General features: G+C 39.5%; 1 protein-coding gene across 1 annotated transcript in view; it reads right to left on the minus strand.

Moving 5' to 3' along the window:
- The window catches only part of ZNF704 (zinc finger protein 704), an 86,237-nt gene that overhangs the window by 57,334 nt on the left and 5,659 nt on the right, over positions 1 to 23,244 (minus strand). The window contains exon 2 of the mRNA XM_071421331.1: positions 9,125 to 9,372. Coding sequence (XP_071277432.1) covers positions 9,125 to 9,372 — 248 coding nt within the window. The remainder of the gene's footprint in view (positions 1 to 9,124; positions 9,373 to 23,244) is intronic.

Genomic DNA, 23,244 nt, shown 5'->3' on the forward strand with positions numbered 1-23,244 from the left:
CCTTATGTCACTGCCTGCCTTCAAGGGAGGAACCAATTGGACATAAACAATGAAAACAAAAGACGTGATCCAAATTAACATACACAGCAGGGAGCATAAGCTTGGGAACACAGGATGGGATGAAAAATGTCCCTCACATACAAAATTAAGACTACAAAGTATTTAAGAGAGGTTTTCCTGGGGAAAGCATTACCTAAACACATGCTCTTACACTGCATTATACAGCTGATGATAATGACAGTACATCTGCTGCTTGTGGAAATATCACCCTCTGCTCTTCCTCAAACAAACAGCCATGACATTAAGTTTTGGGTAACAAACCAAATCAAATTAGGAGCAGCAGTTACAACAACTTACAATATAAGAATAATTTACTAAAAGCATCAATTGCCTGTTGACTCCATTTACCATCTGGAATATTGCCATTACTATAAAAATATACATCTGTCAACAGAGAAGCAGCCTCAGTGCAGTATGCTGGCGTTGATGCTGCAGAGGACAACTATTTCCATAGGATAACACAGCTCAGTTGTCCAGCCATTTGTGGGCTTCTGGTAGGTCCCTGGAGAGAAGGAAGGACAACACTCAGATATCTAGAGCTTAGTAGAATGTATAATTAAGGAAACTCTGCTACTGTATTTTGGAAATTTTATTCTTTACTTTTCCCCTCAGTTCCCCAAGGAGGCTATCACATATGCAGCCACTAAGAGAGAATGTTTTATGCCAAAATGAGAACAAACAAATGTTTCTAAACATTGGTTTTATGCAGAGTGTAAAAATACATTTGCTTGGGAATGCTAAATATTTTTAGCAAAATTTCTAATCTAATTTCATTTTACTCATTTGATGGAAGAGCAAAGAAGCAAGTACTTTGGGATGAACCTTCTCCACTGGGACAACTAGTAGCAGAAATTTATATTCTAAGCACAGTTTCCCTCAGTCCTCTGAAGATGCTACTACCTCTGCTCTGGTCACTGGGTAGCAAGCACAGATGGGCTGAGGTCACAGTATCAGATCACCTGTAGGAATTCTTATGGCAGAATTTAAAATACAGACCCATGCAAAATTGCAAAGCTGTTTATGTACAGAGCTTGACTATCATACTTGAAGAACAGAAACTATTTTTTATTGTTGGCTTGAGAAAACTGTGATCAGGTTAAACTTTTGCAAGTTTCCAAAGAGCAGCTGTGTATCCAGGTCCGGAGCTAGGCTTTCCACACGTAGCACAGGTGTGGTGCAATACCATGTTCCCCAGTGCTGCTTCAGTTGGGGATCAGATGGCATCTTTTTTGAAAGACTAACAGCTGATAAAAATTTGTAGAGATAAAAATTTATGCAGACCTTGTGTATCTAGCATCACTTCTGTTTCACCATGTTCTCAAAATGATCAGGGATTTGAGAGGACAGAGTTATAGACTATATTAAACTATGCAGATTAGTAAAACCACAAGAAGATGGGATTCTGCTTCAAATAAAAACAGCCCTTTAGAAAAAACTAATTTACACACATATACTAATCTAGATACTGATATTTTAAAGTGATTAAGTGCTCTCTTCTTTGACAACACCCTTATTGTCACAAAACCTGAAGTAGTAATAGGCAAAACAGATGCATATCTGATCAATATAAATAATAATATAAATATTGTGTATAGTTATTAATATAAGACATCTTAAAATAGCCTTTCTTCTATACAAACCACTTATACAGCTAACACACCACATAGGAGTTTCATTGTAGTGTAGTGGTCTTAGGGATATAAACAAAATATTTATAACTCCTCATACACACAATGCAAGCATATTACTATAAATGGAGAAAAGCACACTTTCTATTTCCTTTTTTCAAAATGTGTAAAATGAACATTTTCATGCATATGATGCTAATTGAGTTAAGACAAAAACTTCTAAATATATTTTACAAATAACTGTCAGTGATATGACTTCTCTCAGAAAGAGGCATTGTGTTTTTGATGACCTCAGTGCTACAACATCAAATACCACTGAAGAAACTAGAATATTTTAATTTTACAGCATGTAAATAAAATTATAGCTGTGAACATAGCTATGATGTGTGTAATCTGTGTAACCATATATAAAGTAGCCCATTCTTGCACAGTTTTCACAGATACACAAGTTACAAACCATGTACTCACTGACTTTTTTCTTTTTCTCAGCACAGATGGCATTTCAAGAGGAATTTTTTTGTGCCACAGCTAACACAAACCACAAAGAAATTACTCTTATTGAATATTGCCTGCTGCTGAGGAGTGTTTTGAAATTACACTCCATTTTTTAAGGGAACTGAAGAGCTGAGAACAAGCCGTGCATTCACATCAATGGCTAACACAGAGAGCAGCAGGGCTCACTGAATGCAGCTCTTCACCAACCAGCGCCTGACGGCCACTGCAGATTAGGGACACATTTTTCCTCTGTGCCACTTTTGAGGAATTCATTGAAATTTGCTTCTTAATGAGATCACTGTCTGTTGGCAACTTCCATCACACAGATAAAATTATGCAGCCTTTTGTACTGGCTACCAGTGGAAGAAGATTTTTAGGAGAAGTAGGTGTACTTCAACAGATGAAGACAGATCTTCAAAGCAGTGCTTTGAATACAGTATTTCCTAGAGAAATGGGAAACTTATTTATATAAGTGTATATATATATACACATGCTCAAGCAAAGCCTCCATCTGAAGATAATAATTGCCTAAAATTATTAGGCTGTAGAACAACTTAGCTTTACCACACTTAATTGAACCATCAGATTTCCATACATTGTATTTTTCACTGGCTAGCAAGTCCACAGTTAAAAAAAATGGAAACTAACACTGGCCAAAAATCCAGATGGCCAAAGTCACCAGCTGGTGTTAAAGTTCCCTCTTCTAACATTAATACTATGGAAACCTAGGAGCAGTGAACTCAGAAATGATGACCAGGTGCTACAAAAGGTACCACCAAAGAGAGAGTCACCTTTTCATGAAAAGTAAGCTTCAGTTGTATCCTTGTTAGGTCTATTCCTGTTAAATCACATCCTGATCTCACAGAATAAATTGTGGTAAACCAGGCCCACAATCACACATAGTTGCCATTATGCCCCGTTGTGTGAGAATTATCATCAAATATGAAACAGTACAAGTAAAGAACAGCAAGAGCATGTTCCTTTATTCAGGAGATTAATATTCCTTCTGCTTTAAACACTACTGGGAAAAAAATACCTCAAGAGAAATATTAACTAACCCAAAATTTGTGCTTTAAAAAGAAAATTACACTGCCAAAATCCTCCTGGGTAGGCTATCCAGCATATCCAAGACAAGTGATGTAAATAAATTGTACTGGTCAGATAACTGGTTCCTCTAGAAGCTGCAACTGATTGAACATGATGGTCATGGGGACATCAGTAACACAGACAAGTATGAAATATCTTGCAAGTGTCAAATCTGCACACAGCACAGCACAAAGGAGAGAAATGGAGGAACTGACAAAAGATCCACTGAAAAATAAAGATACATTATGCACAATTTCAGAGCAAATTTTTCTACAGCTGGGAATGCTACACCTCTTTCAATAAACAATCCTATCCAGCATATTGCTGTGATGCTCTGGCAGCAGGGACTTCTGAATGGTCATGCCTGAGTCCATACCACCAGCTAGGAAATACAAGCTTATTTATAGCAAGATTAACCCTCCTAGTGGTCAGCCATGCCTAAAATGGGACAGCCCTGCTCTGCTCCCCAGCATGTTTGGGACTTGATGCATCTCACCACTTGAAAGGTGAGTTTCCAGCAGTTTGCAAGCTGTCAGGAATGCTGTCATTGGTCTCAACACCATGAGCAGCTGGTTCAGCTATCATGGCAACAAACACAATGCACACCTAGGCAACTAACCTGATGATGCCCTTCCAACATCCTAGAAGGCACCACACCATTTTGTAGCAGACCATGACAAGCAGTCTACTACCATCAATATTAAATGTAATCAAGGTTTACTGATTGATTGGGTAAAATTCAATCAAGCTGCACACATATTTAACTAAACAAATGTAGTAAACAAAGCAACAATTTACTACTTCAATAATTCACTGTGTATATGTTTGGAGAAGCTACTTTTAAATGCATGGTATTGCCAACTATCAGATTTTTTACAGAAGCTCTGAAATTCAGGAATGATACTGGGAATAGTTTTTGTTATATAAAAACAACTGTTATCAAAGTTTCTAAGTAGCATGACTATAGAAAACGAAACTTAAGAAACCAGAGCACTCAACCTAGAGTATTGTGAAAAAATAGGAGAAAATATCACACCTCCATGAAAAGCTATTGGGCTAGCAGGGAAATTTAGAGGACTCAGAAGCTCACAGAGCAACAGTCAGTAACTGAAGCACAGCCTGATTTCCTTGCCTTTTGTTTTCACTCAATTAAGCTGAAAATCCTCAGCAGCCAACAAATAGTTGATGCCCTCTGAAGCTGCCCCATCAATCCCCTCAGCAAAAATTGTGAGAGATACAGGAAAGAAGCTCCCCCAAGAAAACTGAGGTCTAGTCTAAAACAGATGGAGAAAAAAACCAGAAGACAATCTCTGAATAAACACCACCTCTAGATAAACAGAAAAGCACAACTTGATCTTCCCTCTACAAGCAGATTGGGAAGTCCTTCCAGTGAGGTTATCATAGTTAAGCAGATACTGCTTTTGATCTTGAAGTCAGGCTCCTGGAGAGTTCTGGCTATGAAAATATGCAAATGTTTCCATTGGAATGCATGGTGCATAATCAATCATGCCCAGCAGGCCTTACAGATCAACAACACACTCTAATCAGAAGGCTGCCCAGAGCTATGTTCCTGGAGAGACCAGGCAAGAAAATCATTTAGGAATGAAAATACATCACCATCTGTACTATTTCTTTATAATGATGGTCAGGAAACATGGCTGAAATTAATTTTCTCCCATCTTTCTGTAGCTATTCTACAAAGACCTAAAGAGACAATGTTGGAGAAAATTCCTAGAAGTATTTAATTTACTTTATTTCAATTATTTAATATATTTTCCATTAAATTATAAACTAATTAGCAGATAAAATATAGGTACAGGAATAAAAATTAATTTCACAGTAATAGAGCAACTTTTTTAATATAAAAGCATCAGAAGATAGCAAAATCCAATATATTATTGTCATGGCAAATGTCACTGCTTAACAGCAGTGAAACTGAAGAGCACAGCAGCTAGGGTTTATTGCACAATAACTATTTTAACACTATAAGGAAGTGATTAGGCAACTGATGTTTAGCTGTGGCTTGTCCTTTAGCAGCACAAACTATGTAGAAAAAGTTAGGCAGTTAGAAAATTTATCTTCTGTTCTTTTCTTCAGAGACAACCGAGTACAGGAGGGCTGGGGAAAACGAGGATGATGTATCAAGAGGATAATACAAATTTCACAATATTCTGACATATTCTAGCAGAAGACTAATAAAAGAAAATCTGTTGATTTATTCTAACACACCCACCCATCAGAGGGGTAGCAGTGATGCGTGCCTAGTGCCTTCTGGAACACCTGAAAGGACCTCCTCTGACACTGCTGCATTTAATTTCTGAAGGGTTTCCAGGTACCATTGGTCAAAACACTCCAGTCTTAAAAGGCCTTTAACACCACCACCATTTTCTGACATTTATTCTCACATCTTACTCAAAAAAAGGAAACTTCATCCTCTGCTCTCCACCACCCACCCTTCTATCCACCTTCTTCCAAGAGGTAGAAGCCATTCCCTGTTTACCTTGCCTGCACTGAGTCCCTCCTCCCATCCTCACACCCACGGTATCAGCAGCCCAGGCTCTTTCACGTCCTTCTTAGACATGCTTTGGAACTATGTGTCCATGTTGGTAAGTAACTGAAGAAAATACAAATGAGCAAGAAGGTCCTGTTAACTTCCACACCTCTGCCTGCTGGGAACATCCTCTCTGATTACATTTGACCTCCACAGACATAGCTGTCTAAAATACTGGCAAACCTGGGCCTGCTTCTGCCCACCAGACAAGGTGATTAGCCCCACAGTGACACCACTCTCTTTCCACAAAATAGCCTTTCACTACTCAGATCCATGGATCTGGCTGTGTTTGACGGCTGCTGTTTGAACTGGAGATCAACCAAAAGTGTATTTTCTCTCTTCTACAGATAACATCTCAGTTGTCAGAGATAACTGCAGTTCAAAGCCAGACCACTTTTTCCAAGACTGAAGTTCTTTATGCATAAAAACCTGATGATAAACCCAATATTTAAAGGAAAAATAAAGAATTCAAGTTTCCTCATTATATCAAATAATCCATTTGCTCAAACTGAACAGTTTCATTTATGCTTATCTGCATTTCAGAAGAAGGAACACAGTTTAGCTCAGATAAATTTTGTTCAAAATGACCAACTGAAGAAATCTGAAAAGGGAAAGAATTAATGCTGTTAACTGCCATTTAATTTATTGCATTCCAAAAATAAAAATTATTATGAAAAAGTCATGCTCTCCTCCTGCCTTAATCCAAAAGACACTTCAAGTACAGGACATAACATAGAGAGAAACATCTGTAGTATCTTCACAAGATGAAATAAAAATGTAAACAATGAACTTAAAATTCTGCATCCAATGAAATATTAATTTTACTATAATTTCCATGCACCTGACTACCACGCACACAAAACACTAGGACTCAGTTAAGATATTTTAACATTTCTAAAATGTCAGAGTCCATAAGCAATAATGAAAGCCCTGAAGCTCAATGCCTGCAAGAAACATTATGCTGGTGTTTTGCTGAACTGTTAGTTATTTTAGATACAGTCCCTCACAAAGATTTCCATTCTTATTCATTGAGATCCTTAAAACAGCTAAGAAGGGATGGCTTTTGTTTCATTTTGTGGAAAAAGTTAAGTAAATTTATCCATCTCTTAACAGCTCTTTTGCAAACACTTCTTCAGAGCTCTTTTGGACATACTCATACGCCCCTGCTAATAACGAATCCAAAACTATTATAAACTTCTGCCTCTAAATCACTTAAATATTGTAATGGATTTAGTTGGATACTGCAAAATGTAATGTCACCTCTCACTTTGGCATCTTTGAAGTGAAATGGGTTCTGCTCAGTTCCACTAGAGTTTTAAAACAAAATAAATAACAAGCTTCACTTTGACTTATTACTACATATGCCCTCTTTACAAACTAAATATTGGGGATTTTTTTTGTAAAGAGGGTATATGTAGCAATAAGAAATTAAGACCATATTAAACCCCTTATTTGTCCCACATAATTGCAAACATTATCTGATTAATTCAAGATGACCTTTCACAACTGGGTATAACAAATCTGCAAAGGCAGATGGATTTTCTCATCAGAAGAGAGGACAGGTGATGCAATGAGTCCTGCCAGGAGGCAAAGGAACAAGGAATTCATCTCTGAGGAACATGCAACTCTCTCAGCACAGTCCTAGACAGAAGACTGGAAGGGGCCTAGAAAGAGGCAAGAAATGCATGGAGTCTTCTTGGAGAATGTGACTTAGAGATGAAACTGTGTTGCCAAGGAGGAGAGACTGGGTGCTCCCCTTCATTACAACAGCAAATATTTAGGAAGATCTCCAAACAAGGGCTTAAGTGTTCTTCCTGTCAGTTGTGGACAAATAGCCCAATAATCCACCTCAGCTTCAAAGCAAAACTTGAGCTTGACTGGAAATACGTAGTAAGAATGACCAAAATGTTTATTATGCTATTGAACATAAATTCCAGGTTTCTTTCCTACTTCATTCTTTAATTCTGCTAATGCTGGAGCTCAACCTGCATGTCTGAAAACACACAACAACGTAACACAGTAATTTTTATGCCCCTAATAAAATACATGCAGATGGAAAGAACAACTTTAGAAGACACCTTTGTAAAGTGAACTTATTTCCTATCATTCTAAGTATCCTGTGCTCAAAACTGGTGTCACAATTAGCCTTAAGAAGGCATTAAGGATGTTTATTCATCCTCTTTACCAGCTCATTGGGGGAAAAATCCATCCCTCCAAGGAAGGATGATCTTGTAGCTACAGAAAATGAGGGCTTGACTACTACTTCAAGTAGATTATCTCCATGAAGTCACACAAAAATGCACTTAAACCCTGTACCTTAGCAGCCTGAGTTGTTAAATGGAAATGCTAACATATGGTTGGAGCAGAAGGTTAGCCTAGGTGACTTCCTGAGGTCCCCCCTGTCCTACATGTTCTTGTGATCCTATTTGCTTTGAGACACACAGGATGAATGAGGACACTCAGACATTACAAGGTTGATTACTAGTGAAAATCTCAAATAAGTACCCTAACATTTTCAAGGTTGTAATACATAGCTTTTTACTACATATATATGGGGGGAATCCTGTAAAAATGCTCATGAACTCAGTGCAAGTGACATCTATGACAGCCAGAGAAATACCTCAAGTGATCCTGTTCTGGATTATGTGGTAGAACCTGACAGTTATTTTGGTTTTCAGAAAGCCAGCAAACTGAAAAACTAAACATCTGTTTTGACTACAAATTTTTTAAGTAGCATCATAAGCTTGAAAGGCCTTTTACTGAATTACATGCAAGTAAATTTACCAGGTAGATTAAGCAGAAATTTTACAGACAGACTGATGCTAACATGAACAAGAAAAAGTACTTGTCATCTTGCAACACAGAAAACCCAATGAGTATAAAGTGTCTACAAGTATGACAATAAAAAATTTGAAAAATAAATTGCTAGCAGGTAAGATGATTTTGTATCTAATTTAGAAGATTACTTCTCAGGGTGAAGCTGAGTCAACAATCTCTTCTTAAGACTCATCCTTTTCTCCAGGTACCTCAGCTGCAGCACATTCTAAAAGCAAAAACAATGCAAAAGCAATAACAAGTCCTACTCTACAGATGCTCTCATTTTCAGCTACTGGTGTTTTTAATTTCCTGGCAGATCTCTCAAATAGGAAGGTTGTGATGGACTTTGGACTGCCTGGGCACAAACACTAGCCTTAGCAGCTCATAGTGCTGCTTACCAAACTTGTATCTAATGTCCTACTAAAAAATAGCAGGGAAGAAAAAGGAATAAAGCTTAAAACAAAACACAACAAAAAATCAAACTCACCTTGCTGGAGGCACATCAATATTTGAAGAAACAACCTTGCGCTTCTGTTCCAGAAGACAAACAGAACGAGTGTTTTCCTTTTCATGCTCATGAGCTCTGTTAAGTTTTTTGGTCTCTGCTGTTTTTAAATCTTCCTCCTTTGTGGTGAACAGGAGAAACTGTTGGTCTGGTGGTTTTCGACCAATGTCACTTTTTACATCCTCCTGCTGAAATGCATGGAAGGTCATTTCACGCTTGATGTTGGCTGCCTGAAAAATTGAAAGCAATTATTAAATTTTCCTTTAATTCGCCTAAAATGGGAAACAACCCACTACCCACAGGCATTTGCTTCTAATTAATTATTTGAATTAGTGAATACCATTTCTTTGTCCTTCATAAAATCTGAAACTGCCATTAATTTCTCCAAAATGACTAGCCAGGAAAATAAGCAATTTTTGTCCATTTGATAAAGCTATCAACCTCTTTATGTTAAATCAAAAAGGTTTTTGAATAAGAATGTCAGAAACCAGATTATAAACAACATATCTTTAATGCACACACATCTGTGCAGCATAGCTATGCAAAAGAAATCCTAGCTGTCTTCCTCCTAAAATGGCAGGGAAAAGAAGTCAGAATTTTTCCAGATTAAACATAACCAACAAATTAAAGTGCTTCCTACAGCCACATACTGAATTTTTTAAAAGCTGCATTTGTAAATAAAGGTTTTTCCAGGAGCAGAAAATAATTTGCTATGATCCAACTCATCTGCCAGAAGGCAAAGGGGAGCAAGTGATGGCAGCAGGATCTCTGTGAGGAGCCATCACAGAGCAGGGACACACACCCAGGAGCAACGCCAGGTTGTCTCTTTGCCAGCACTTTCCAGATCTTCTGGTCTGCCACTTCCCACAACCAAAGACTTCCCAAGCAAACAGGTGCCTTAGCAAATACACTCCCACTCTGGAATACAATGTGCTGGTGTTTATAAAGCAAACTATTTCAGAGCTGCAGGGAAGACCCTGAAAACTCATCAGAACCAAGCCACTCCATCTTCCCAGCAAGTAAAACAAAGCACAGGACCTAGATTTTCCTGTGAAATCCATTCCCTGGACAGCTACACTTCCACAGTTTCACAGGGGCACACCTATCTGTGAGGCGACCCCTCCAACCAACCCAAACAACCAAGCAAAATATGGCCCAACAAAGTGGCAGCTTCTCCTGCCTCGAGCAGAGGTACTTCTACACAACATGCACTTGCTCAGAGAAATCCATCTGCCTTCTAGAGCTGGCAAATTGGATTTTAAAAGATTTGTAAATTATTGCTGATCTTCACATTGGAGATATCCAAGCTGTATTGTCCTCAGGTAGTAACAGCACCAATAAACTGAAATTCCTATGTCAACTCTTCCAACTTATTCCTCCTTTTCATCATCCAAAAAATTAATCAATGTATTTGTGTATATATTTATGCAGTAAAATATATTCCTCTCTCCACAGATCTCTGTAGATTTCAAACCTTGGCAGTTACAAGAACGGTGCAAGCAATTTTAAGTTCACAGGAAAGATACTTGCCACAGTAATTTTGCTGTATTCTGTAAAGTGTATCACATCATTAATGCATAACTATTTAGGACTGATGATTTAATTGTTTCTAGTGCTTCCACTGAGGGGCTTCAAGAACAAACCAAGAGTTATTATTCTATGAACGTAAACAGTAGAAAGAATTAGACACTTTACACTTCACACACAAACAGATGACACATTACCAAGAAAATCTGCCTGGAAGACAAAACAGTCAGCATGTGATCACGCAGAATTAGGAGAAGACATATAAACAACACAAATTGAATTCTGATTTAATGATTTTTAAAAAAACCCTTAGATTTACAATTAGCCTTTTTCTGAGTGCCTGAGAATCACTGAAATGCTGAGTTGCATTCAATTTTCAATAAAACTGACTTGTAAGTAATGCACTGAAGTAACAAAAAAGCCTGAAAACACCCTAGGTCCAATATCCAGCCCCTAGAAATTATGTAACACCAAACAAGGTTTTACATAAGATTTGATTTCCATCCCCTCCATTGCTGCATGGTCTTCCCTTGCCCGACCACACCTCCCTTCCTCCCTGGCCAGGCTTTCCACCCCACCTGCTGCAGAGGAGGGTTCTGGGCAGGGCAGGAGCAGCTCCCCCGCTGTGCATGGCAGAGGTGTCACAGGTACTGGGCAGCACCAGCAGCTGCCTCCTTACCCTCCACAACCCTTAGTGTGGGCTGAGAGCATGGAGAGGGACAGCCTCCCTCATTTCCTACTCTCCAATGCCTGACTGAACTCAGTTTTCATCAGGATGGTTTTAATTAATCTTTTAATGGACTAAGTGCATGACTGTACCAAAGAAAAAAAGGTATTGTTGTCTTCTATTTATGAAATTTTAGGATTTTATTCAGTTTCAGCAAATATAATGTACCATACATTGCTGAGTTTTCTTTACAGACCTAAGTAGTGACAACAGAAGGTTGCAGGCTCAGACTACAGCTGTAATATAAAGCCAAAACCAAAAATAGCAGAATAGTTTTACTGTGATACCAGATAATCTATTCTTATATATCAAATTTATCCACATCCAGTTCAAACACATTTCATACGTCAATATGCCACAATTAACAGTCAGTCCCATGCATGCATATGGAAGTGAGGAAAGACAAAAATCACAGAGCAAATGCTCAGGTTGCAGAAGCAGCTCAGGTTCTTCAGCCAATGGTCAGAAAAAGCAGAAGACCAAATCCAACGCTTAGACTGATTCTCTCCCTCACGTTCATTTTTCAACAGATGATTGGAAATACTAAATTCTTTCTAAACTTTCCCTTGAGAGTGACTGCATGTAAAGAATCTTTTCTACTTTAGAAGTAGGTGATCATGAAAGAAAGCCAAGAGTTTTCCTGAGTGGGCTTTCTCCAGTAGCTTTCTCCTACTCCACATGCAGTTTTCTATTTTATTTCATCCATGTCTCTGGAAGCCATTTCCCCTTGAGACACCTGCCCTGTCTGGAAGTGTATGGTGTCTTTTGCTGGAAATCCAACCACCTACACAAGCAGCCATTGATGTGAGGAGTGCTGAGGACCACGGTCACCTGAATGATCAGGCTCCTCACTTCCTGGCAAACACTGATTAATGACCAGGACGCCTCTGACTTCAAACTCTGCTTCACCAGCACTCATAGTTCAGAGATAACACAGATAATTTCCAATATATCTTTCCAGATAGTTAACTGTTCTGTCATATTTTATCAATAACTTGATTTTTTTTTTTCATAGATCCTTAATATTCTTTTACCCACTTGAGTCTTGGGATGATCCCTCAAGTCCAGAATGTTTCAGCAAAAATTCTGTGGAAGATCTAGTCAAACCTATCTAGGCCTGTCTCACAGACAGCGAGAACGTAAGACTTTGACACCATTTTATTTCAGCTAACTTCCAATACTTCACATTTCTCCATCCTTTGCTGTTCTCAAATTCCATGATTACATTATTCCCAAATGGTTCAGCTTTTCTTGTCCTCCAAATTTGCCATCTTATTGCCTCCAGTATCAACTACTGGTAAAATTTCTGTTCTTTTCATGCACTTGATGAATTATCATTCATACAAGCCACTTGATAATAGGCTGTTTTTCTATGCAATTCACTGTGTATTTTCACCCTTAAGCCATTAGCAACCTTCAGCTTACTTTCAACAGAGTTCTTTACAACCTGGCCTCAGGCAACCACATCACTTGGAAGTTCAGTCACAGAAACAGGAGCTATAAACCCCCTGTAAATTAAAAAAACTAGTTTTGTTTCTCTCTGCAGTTACCTCCACCTGCCTTTGTCAATTTTTCCCCCACCATCACTACTGGGCAAGGGAGACTTTTGTTACCGTGCTCCTTGGAAACAACCATATTACCCAAGCCTTCCCCACTGGAGTTCAAGCATGGGGCAGGGGCAGAGCTGAGGTATGATGTGGCATTACTCCTACAATAATCATCCTGCAAAAACTGAAAACCATTTCGTGCTTTGGTTTCTAAGTAAAAATTTTATTAAGAAAGTCTTTCAATTTCTGTTTCGAAGTTGTCAAGACAATCATATATATTTAGATTGAGGGTTTTACTTTTAAGTTAAGAGTTTTACTTTAAAGCTTGATTCATTATTAAACGACAAAGTTTAATAATCCATGTGACAGCTAAATTATTAGCACAGTTACTATTTTCAGCAGTATATTAGTAGTTTTTCATTGAAAAACCCATCTTAACTTGACTATAGAACGTTTTACGTGGTGGTATTTTGTCATAACCAAATTGCTGGTCCTGAACTCCACATCAAGGCCATGTGTTGCAATGTAAGTCCTGTCCAAAATGAGCATGCTTAACACCGACACAAACTGAGGGATTTAGAGAAGTGTTTCACTATTCCTTACAAATGATGAGTAGGCTGCAATTTTTCAGTAGTTTAGGCCTTAACTTATGTGCAGTCAAGTTTTGCCCTACCCAAGAGCACATCCTTATAAGACGCTGACATTGCAGTCAAACCTCAGTCTCCTCCAATTTCAGTTAAATTTCAGCTTGCATTTTACCTTGAACAGCAAAAAATTATTGATCAAAAAGACAACTCAGGCACTGAATTGCCTATTTAAAGGATCAGCAAACACTAGAATAAGTAGACCTATCACATTTATATGGAAACACAGAGACTCAGATTTGACAGATTATTATGTCACTCCTTGAGTATAACCTGACTGGACTTTATCATCTTCCCTTGCTTATGGTACACTGCTGCTCCAAAACTTGGGTTATTTGTTTACAAATAGCTCACTAGCATTTAACAGGCATTAAGATGTCTGTGTTTCCTATACAATGGAAGGTATTGAATTCCCAAGAATATTAGCATTGTGACCCAACTGTATGGAAATATATCTTCAAATGTGAAAACTGACTCCTACCCATATTCTTTCAAATTTCCTATTTTTTTGGTGCAGAACCTGTGGATTCAGGTGGGCAGAGCAGGAATAGAAACATAATTTTTAACAGGCTTTGTAACAGACTACACAGACAGATGGAAATACAACAAACCATTGAAAGAATTGCCACACCACATACCATGCCTAATTTGCAGACAGTTTTATAAACATCTCAAGGGCTGATTTGCACATGGCAGCTGCCCAGCCCAAGAGAGCACTGTCTCCCACCCCTGTGACTCGATGAAGCACCTTCCATGAAGCTACACCGATTTACACCAGATGAAGAAGATCCTATCACTGCATCTGCCTGCCAAGAACAGGCCTGCAACCACAACCTGGCAGAGAGAGGCTTGCAGCTCCCTGCCAGGCAGCACAACAGTGAGAGCCCAGCAGGTCCCCTTAACCTTCTGGGGGGACACTGGCTAACTTCTGTTTCTCCTTATAATGTCTGCTGGGATCTGGAAGGACTAAGACATATGAGAAAGCTGAGCATGTCCCTTCCACACACACTTTGAATCCTAGAGGACTGTGTAAAGTAAATAATCTTCCAACTGTGGCCTATTTTGTGCCATGATGTTTTTTTCATACAGATAACAAAGCTAATTTTACAATAAAAGCAAAGAAGTACCTCTAAAATACAATAAAACTATTTTACAAGGCAAGTATCTGTAGAAAAGCTGACTGCATCCAAAGCTCCCTATAAACAAATACTCTAGTAGAAATACATTTTGGGAATCTAGCTCAGAGTAATCCCACCATCTCTTAATAATCCTGAGCCGTTGTCATCTGTCCATTTTTGTACAAACTTCTTTTTCTCCCTCAACCCATAAAGCTGTATTTCCTTTGCCTCACCTACCACCACTCTAACTGGATTCAAGGCCAGTATCACTTCATTCCAAAAAGAACAAGATCCCTCACAAGCCACACTAGGCTGTTTTCCAGAGTGGGGGAGGCAGGGTGGGAGGGGTGGTGGTATGTGTGTGGGGGTGTAACATGCTAATTAATAAACACATATAAAAAACCCCACCCCACCAGCAATCACCCAACTCACTGATCCAATTCTGGCTATTTGCATTGTCAATAGATAAATAATTTTAACAGTGAGTCCTAGGCCTATGCACAATACTAACACTACATAGCTGACAAAGAAGACACAGTTTTGAATGTGGATTTTTGATTTCCATCGGATTTATGATGTAATCAGCTGATCTAATTCCATCAAAAAACTCTTTAGATTAAACACCAATTAAAAAAACACCAGATTAGACAGATTAGCTATGAGATGGCTTAGCACCAGCCAACCTGCTGTATAACTCTGCTGCTTTTCATCAACAGTTTTTTGATTCTGGCTTTGTGACCACCTCTTTCCATTTTCTGAAATAGATGTAATCATCCTAAGTGTTGGGGACTGCCAATAAAACTCCCAGCTGATAAGAAAACAAAAGTTCCAGGGTTTTTTTTAATTAAACAAGGCTTTAGCAACATTTTTGATCCATTACAGAACAAATAGGCAGCTCAATGGGGAAGTGAAAGAAGGAATCAATATATTTCAGCCTAGCATGTTAATGGGAAACGAGAATGAGATGTGTATATGTAACATGACATACATTTAAAATGTTCAGCCAAAACAAGAGCTCAATAACTGCCAGGCCCTTTTCAGGCCAGCCTGAACAGCCAGGCAATGCTCTAGGGACAGGGATAAGCCACTTTTCTCAACAAGAAAGAAATCAGGAATAAAGTTCACAACAAAACAAAACAAGCAAAAATGAGAAACACCAAACTCGCTACCAAAATTAAATGCAAGTAAAAAATATTTAAATTAAATCCCTAGAAGGACAAAGGTTTTGGTTCACTCATATTGCTTCATACAATATTTCCAGTTCAGGTTCCTGTAACAGAGGGGGGTTTTTACGTTAAAAAGCTCTAATTTTTGACATTCAAAAACAGTGTCCTCAGTGGAAGGAAAGAATGCATCAAATTTCCATTTTGCCAGAAATCTCTATTCATACTGGAACACAAAGAGATAAGACAGATTCGCGTAATGATGCTTGGAAATAATCTGCCCTGAATTTCAATGTATTATTACATTTTCGAGTACACTTTGCATTTAATTACTCGCTTCACCAGCAGTTGCTCATTACACATAAATCATGTAGATCTAATCACTCTAAGCATTTATAAATTGTTGGTCTCTAACAATATAGAACACAATGCATTTTAAGGTCACTGTAAGTGTTCTTTACAATATATAGTACACATTAATATACAGTAATGTACTATTCATCTTCAATCAGGCTAGGACAAAATCCCTATCTTCATTTGACCAAACACAGAAAACCATCCATAGAATATATTTTCTATGTATTAAAACATAATTCTAAGCATGTTAAGTTGCCTGGATTCACAATACAGTGTTATGCAGCAAGAACTGGAGTCAGCAAGAAGTTTCTACTCTCCCGTATCCTCACGTGTATGTCAGCACTTACCTGGCTAAACATAACTCATCTGCAAAACCCACATATCCCAGCACCAGTTTAAGGTGTTTCTGAGTTATAGAGAATCTACCCAGACGAATGACAGAAACTTTCACTCCCACATTTGAAATCCAGTACCCAGCCAGGTACCTGTTGTATCCCAAATAAAACCACCACCAACATCAGACATCTGAAATACTGCACTAACTGGCACAGGAAGCATAAATGTTATTAAAACTGGACAGAAAGGTCTCACTAGGATTACAAGGGGAGACAGCAAGGAACACTGGGAATTCATGGTCCTTCCCATACACCATTTTCAGGTCTGAACAAAAACAATTCAGAGATATTTGTGCCTTTTTCTCTCCACCACATCAACAAATGACTGAAGATGTGGAAGTGTGGAAGCTTTCTTTCCCATCCCATATGCAGGCATAGTAAGTTCCTCACAGAAAAGTACAGGACATAACTTCCAATATTATCAGACACCAATGAGTAACTGTTACCAAATTTTACTTCTAATTACTGAAAGTATGCATCTTCAAAATTTGCCTGCAATGTTTAAGTCTCAAAGAAATAACTGTATTCTGTGTCCTGGCTATGCTGTGCACACAGGAGTGTGACCTGCAGTGACCACCCTGCAAACCCAGCTACCTGGGCTCCAACTGGACATTGGCCCCCAGGCTTGGCATCAGTGGCAGGATCTCAGCAGAGCTATTTCAGCCCTGTTTTCCTTTTCCTAAATAAAACAAGTGCCTGAGAAACACACTGCCTCTAAACATCCAAAAATATACACGGTACCTTGGAAAGCCTTAAGCAGGAGGAAAGTGGAAGGTCATAGTCACAAAAAACAGGTTAATTTTTTATTTAGGAATTCTGTTGCTTCAATCTTTGCCAAGCATGCTCACCACTGAGTGCTTGGTACTCTACCACACTTTCAGCAGGACTTGCAGGCCACGAATGGGCAGTTATAATTGCCTTCCCAATTACTGGTTGCACAGAAAGTGAATTTAAAATTAACTATACCAATTATCACATTTTTTTTCTCACAAGGACCTACGTGCCTGGCCCTGCAAGTGGGAAGGAAGGGTTCCTGCCAGGCAGCAGGTTTCCCTCACCTCTCCTGCAGTGAAAGCAGAGTAAGCAATGCTCAATGCCACCAGAGCAACCTGTGGCCACACAGAGAACAGATGAGGGTCTGGAAATGTGTGCCCTGGGCTGGTCAAGAAAAACAGGAAAAAAGAGGAGGATACACTTGGGTCTTGCTGGTCACCTCTGGGGAAGCTTAAAAAACCCTGGAATAGGAAAAAAAAAAAGCATGCTAATGTGGGGTAGCAGGGAAGTTCAGACAAACCTTTTCTGTTCTTATTTCTGTTGCATTACTAGATGGACTCGCAAGCTGCAAGTAGTGAGCAACATCAAACCAGGTGCTCCCACTGCACTGACTGAAGTTCTGAAACCTCAGGTCAGGGTATTTTTTATGGTATGCCTATGAGTATCTATGAAATGGTGATTTTACTTGTAAGAGATGCAAAAAGGGGCCTAGAACCCAGTGGTAAACTACCTACTGTCTTTTCTGCTCCTGGTTTTTCTGTCTAGATTAAAAAGTTGTACACAACAGCTTATGTAGCTTAATACAGCCGCGTGAATGGACTGTCTTACTGATATATCAATATGGCCTTTACTAGCTGAATTTCATGTGCAAATAAAATATCTTTTAACTATTTCAAGACCATTGCTGAAGATGTACAAGACACTCCACCTGTTTCTCTCTTCATCTGCTGGGATCAATAAGGATGGCAGCAGTTCAAAGAAGTACTACATACTTCTATAATCTCATTCATGATCAAGTAAGTAAGAGCTCACAAAAATCAAACTGTAGAGGCAGTGGGGAACTCCCCATACTTAGCAGAAGGTTTTGGAAATGCTGCCTCACTGCTCCTCAGAAAAAAAAAAAACCCTTGATTAGTACATGTGCATTTGAAAGCCCTCCTCTTGACAGAGATATACAGTACGATATTTTTAGTGAAAAGAAAACCAGGTTGGCTTTATTTTCAAGATCTGTTGCAATTAAGACACAGAGGTGTGAGATTTCTGAGGTCAAAAGTTATTGTCTGACTTTGAAAGCAGCCAGCTGAGATGAGATACTGCAGATCTTAGATCACTTTAAAGGGTATGGAAATGCAATCCATTTGCCTTTACATCCTGGAACTTTGCTCTTTTTTATTTGTTTGTTTAAATTATAGCATTTCAGTGAAATAAAACCAAGGGAGTTCACAGATGTATGCAAGTGTTTTAACTTCTGAATGAAGTAAGTGCTGTGAATGAAAGGGCCAAGGCTGATCCCTGATGCTGAAAGCTGGGAGGAGACATTACAAGACAAAAAATAAGCACAAGTCCTGATCTCCTCTAACAGATCTTGAGCCTGGAAGCAGAAAGCACCATCCCTCAGCAGACTAGAACAAGCAAGAAGCACTGCTCCAGTAGAAGATTCTCCCAAGTCTGGGTTCAGCTCGAGACAAAATCATGTAGCAGTTTTTCTGTTCAGATTAGGAGAGGTGCCAAAAAATGAGTTTATTTTTGTGTCTGACTACACAATAAACAGTATCACAGAGTTACAACTCATTACCCCTGGAAGCAACAGAATAACATCAGTAAAAACATGCAGAGGCGAAAGGCCACCTTCTCCAGCTGCTCCATATAGCAGCCCTCTATCAAACCACTACAGGGATGCAATAATATCTCATGGGAGAAAAGCCTTCACAAAGAACCTGAAGGACCATCAGGCCCAAAGTAAAGCACAGTCCAACTGCCACATGGCTCCTGTCTTCTAAAGGATGAAAGCTTGCTCCATTTCTAACCTTCCCTTTCCTCCATATGCCTGTGCTAGCTGTGATATCCCATCTTTTCCTCTGCACTATCAAGATGCTTGGCAAGCTCTTCCTTGATCCACTAAAACTGAAGGACACCATGGAGTCTGCAGACGCTGCTGCACATGTTTTCCACTGTTTCAGTAACCCACAAAAGCACACAATGAATTCTGGCACAACCACAAGGCTGCCTGAGTAACTGGCAGCTGGAGGAAAGGAATACTTTACCCTTTTTGGAACTGATGAAACATAAACTGCACAAACTCCAGTTTGTGGCACATCCAGTGCCCAGGCACAAAGTGCACTATGCTACCCATGTTGCTGCTCCAGCAGAGGGACCTAGCAGCATGGAGAAGGAAACACCTGCAAGACCAAGCACTTCTCTCCTGCTCTGAAAAAGTAGGGACAATTGTCTCAAACAGTGTTGGTCACACAAATTGAAGCAAAATATCACTGTAAATCCTTAGCAACCACCAAGTCACCCTTATTCATTTCACCGCTTCTTCTGTACAGCTCTGTAAACCAGATGTGAATGGCTGTCCATGGCCTGATGGATCACCACTGACTTGGACCTAAAGGCAGCAAGGGCTGCATTACAGTGTTGTCTTTAAAGTATTTTAAAGTAGAAAAATCTGATGTTTTCCTCTGGAGGTACTCACATTCCTCATCACTTCATTATAGAAAGAAAACTGCTGAGAAATATGAGGTAAAAAGCATTTTGGATCCAATGAGAGGTTTTTTTATACCATTTTAAAGGGATATGCATACATACATAAAAGATCAGGCTGGCTCAAATGTTTATCTTGCCAGCTTTACAAAGTCCAGTTTATAGAAGGTGATTGTACGATTTGCTCTCTATGTCAGTATGATGTAGGAATCAGTCACCTTATCTGCTGAAGCACAAAATAAAATTTAAGTAACCATCCAATCTTGACTGCTTGTTTTAACAGCACTGCCCATCTAAAGTTCAAATAATCTTTTATCCACCATGTAAAAAAATGCATGAAAGATGGTAAAACACTGAGCTATGTAATTTCACACATCCGCGACTGATCACTGAGGCATTTTACCTTCCCTCTGAGTCTGTGTTTGGTGATCACAACAGTCTTTTACAATTATTAGGACCACTATGAAATGCTTTTAGTCTACTAGTAGATTTATACTTGTGTTCAATTAATTGGGCTGAAATCCTAAATCTGCTTAAACTAGCAGGACTTTTCCATCAACTTCAGCTGGGTCAGGATTTTATGGAAATTAAATTCTGTATGTTTTGAAAAATACAACTAAAAAGATCTGTATTTTTATTCAGAGTCCAAGCAACAGAAGTTGTTCAGTTTCCTGCCTTCATTAGTTTTGTTGTCAAACAACAAATACTACCCACACATGTACTTTTTAATACAATACGACAAATGTCACTGCAATAATCATTTGAGATTGGAAAGTTTGGCAAGGTGCCAGAGTAGTGAAAGTGATCCTATCACAGATTGTTCAGCAGCAGCAGTGGTAACATTAAATTCCTGTGGCTCAGCTCAGCAACATGCTACAGTGAAAAACATGAACACAAGTTCATGAAATTAAAGCTGATTCCCAGAGGAGCTAATGAACATTCTTTTCATTTACCTTCTATTTCCTGTACAATTTTTGTAAATAAATAAAAACACTTAAGAGTTTCTCTTTTGACCTATTGTCCTTCTTTAGTCTTTGGGCAGGCCTTAAGCTGCAGTATTAGTCAAGCTCCTCACTATTTTTAGAAATAAGCAATTCAATAAATCACTTCAAAGTATTATAAAGCCAATGTGGACTCATTCTGAGGGAATTAAAAAAAAAAAAAAAAAGCATCATTGCTCAATCCACACAGTATTTACAAAGCAGGCACCAGCAAGGACCAGCATGCTCCTGGCTGGCCAAGCAGCCAAACTCTCATCTTTGAGGCAGCAATTTATCCCACAGTCTAGTAAGAGCTCTCCAGTGCTCTTGTAACACTGGAATTTCTAATCTAGCAGCTGGAAAAACAGAGTAGGACTTGAGGGTTCAAAGCTGATTTACAGGATTTTTAGACTTCTCTGTAACCTTGGGTCTGAAGAAAGCTTGGAAGAGCACAGGATCAACAAAGGCACAGATGGTCTGTACATCTGCACTTGTCACAGGACACACTACAAATGTTAATTACCAGCCCATGAAAAGCATTTTCTCAATACTTAGTTTTAAGATGAAAAAAAATGTCACTTCCATCTCCAAGGAAGAACTAGGGAACTACAGGCTAGCTGGGAAGGGATCACAAGACAGGGAGGAGTGGCTGATCCACCTGACAGTCATGCTGCCACGCAGAGAAACCTTGACAGGTTAGAGAAATGAGCCAACAGGAACCTCAAGAAAACCAACCAGGGGAAACGTTAATTCCTGGACCCGGGGAGGGACAATCCTGGGGAGGGACAACCCCAGGCACTAGTTTGTGCTGGAGGCCACCCAGTTGGAAAACAACTTTGTAGAAAAGGTCCTGGGCTCCCAGTGGACACGAAGTTGAACATAAGCCAGGAGTGAGTCCTTGTGGAACAAAGCTGAACCGTGTTCTGCGCTGCATTAGACAAAGTACTGACAGCAGACGGAGGAAGGTGATCCTGCCCCCTCCACTAAGGCACCGGAGAGGCCCCACCTGGAATGACAGGTTCAGTTCTGGGATCCCAAATACAGGAAAGACATGGACACACTGAAGAATGTGCAGCAAAAGGCCACCAGAATGATTTCATCATGGACAAGAAAAGGAGAAACCATTTGGAGAAACCTCATTACAGCCTTCCAGTACTTCCAAGGTATAAAGGAAGGAGAGGGATTTTTTATATGGGCAGATAGTGACAGGACAAAAAGCAATGCTTTTAAAATGAAAAGAGGGCATGTTTAGAGTAGCTGTTAGGAAGTAGTTCTTTACTCAGAGAGTGGTGAAGCACTGGAACAAGTGCCCAGAGAAGTGGGGGATGCCCCAGCCCTGAAGTGTTCAAGGCCAGGTTGGATGGAGCTCTGAGCAACCTCGTCTAGTCAGTGAGTGACATCCCTGCCCATGGCAAGAGGCTTGGAACGAAATGATCTTTAAGGTGCTTTCCATTCCAAACTGGTCTATGATTCTGTGATTAAGAGACTGGATTATCTCCTGTGAGGAGAGGTGGGACTCTCCAGCCAGGAGAAGAGAGGGCTTAGGGGAATTTTAAAAATGTCTAGAAACACCTGAATGGAGGGAACAGAGAGCCAGGCTCTTCTCAGTGGTCCCCAGTGCCAGGACCAGAGGTGATGGTCACACACTGAAGTACTGGAGGCTCCCTCTGAACATCAGGAAACACTTCTTCATTGTGAGGATGACCCAGCAAAGGCACAGGTTGTCAAAACAGGCTGTGGAGTCCCTCCTTGAAGATATTCAAAACCCATCTGGACATGGTCCTGGGAATCAGCTCTACATGACCCCACTGGAGGTGGGGGGTTCAGCCAGGTGATCTCCAAGGGTCCCCTCCCAGCTCAAACATTCTGTGACAGAGACTGAGCAGCACATCTCTATCCACTGGTACATACTGAATACCTGAAGGCTGTCAACTGATCACTCTCAACTGACCTCATTTAGATTGAGAAGTATATAGCAGATAAAGACCAGAACTGTTAGTGGCTTCACTTTTATGTAGTTACAGTTTTCTAATCCAATTCCTTTTAGAGGCAAAGGGGTTTTGTTTGGTTTGTGTCCAAACAACAACAAAATTACATTAAAAAAAACCCAGCAAATTAGTCCCATTCATTCTTTATTAGGGGAGCGTGGACAAAAAAAACTATCTTA

Source organism: Agelaius tricolor, unplaced genomic scaffold (genome assembly GCF_023055355.1).
Source record: "Agelaius tricolor isolate 1412-34295 unplaced genomic scaffold, bAgeTri1.0.p SCAF_2, whole genome shotgun sequence".
NCBI lineage: Eukaryota > Metazoa > Chordata > Aves > Passeriformes > Icteridae > Agelaius > Agelaius tricolor.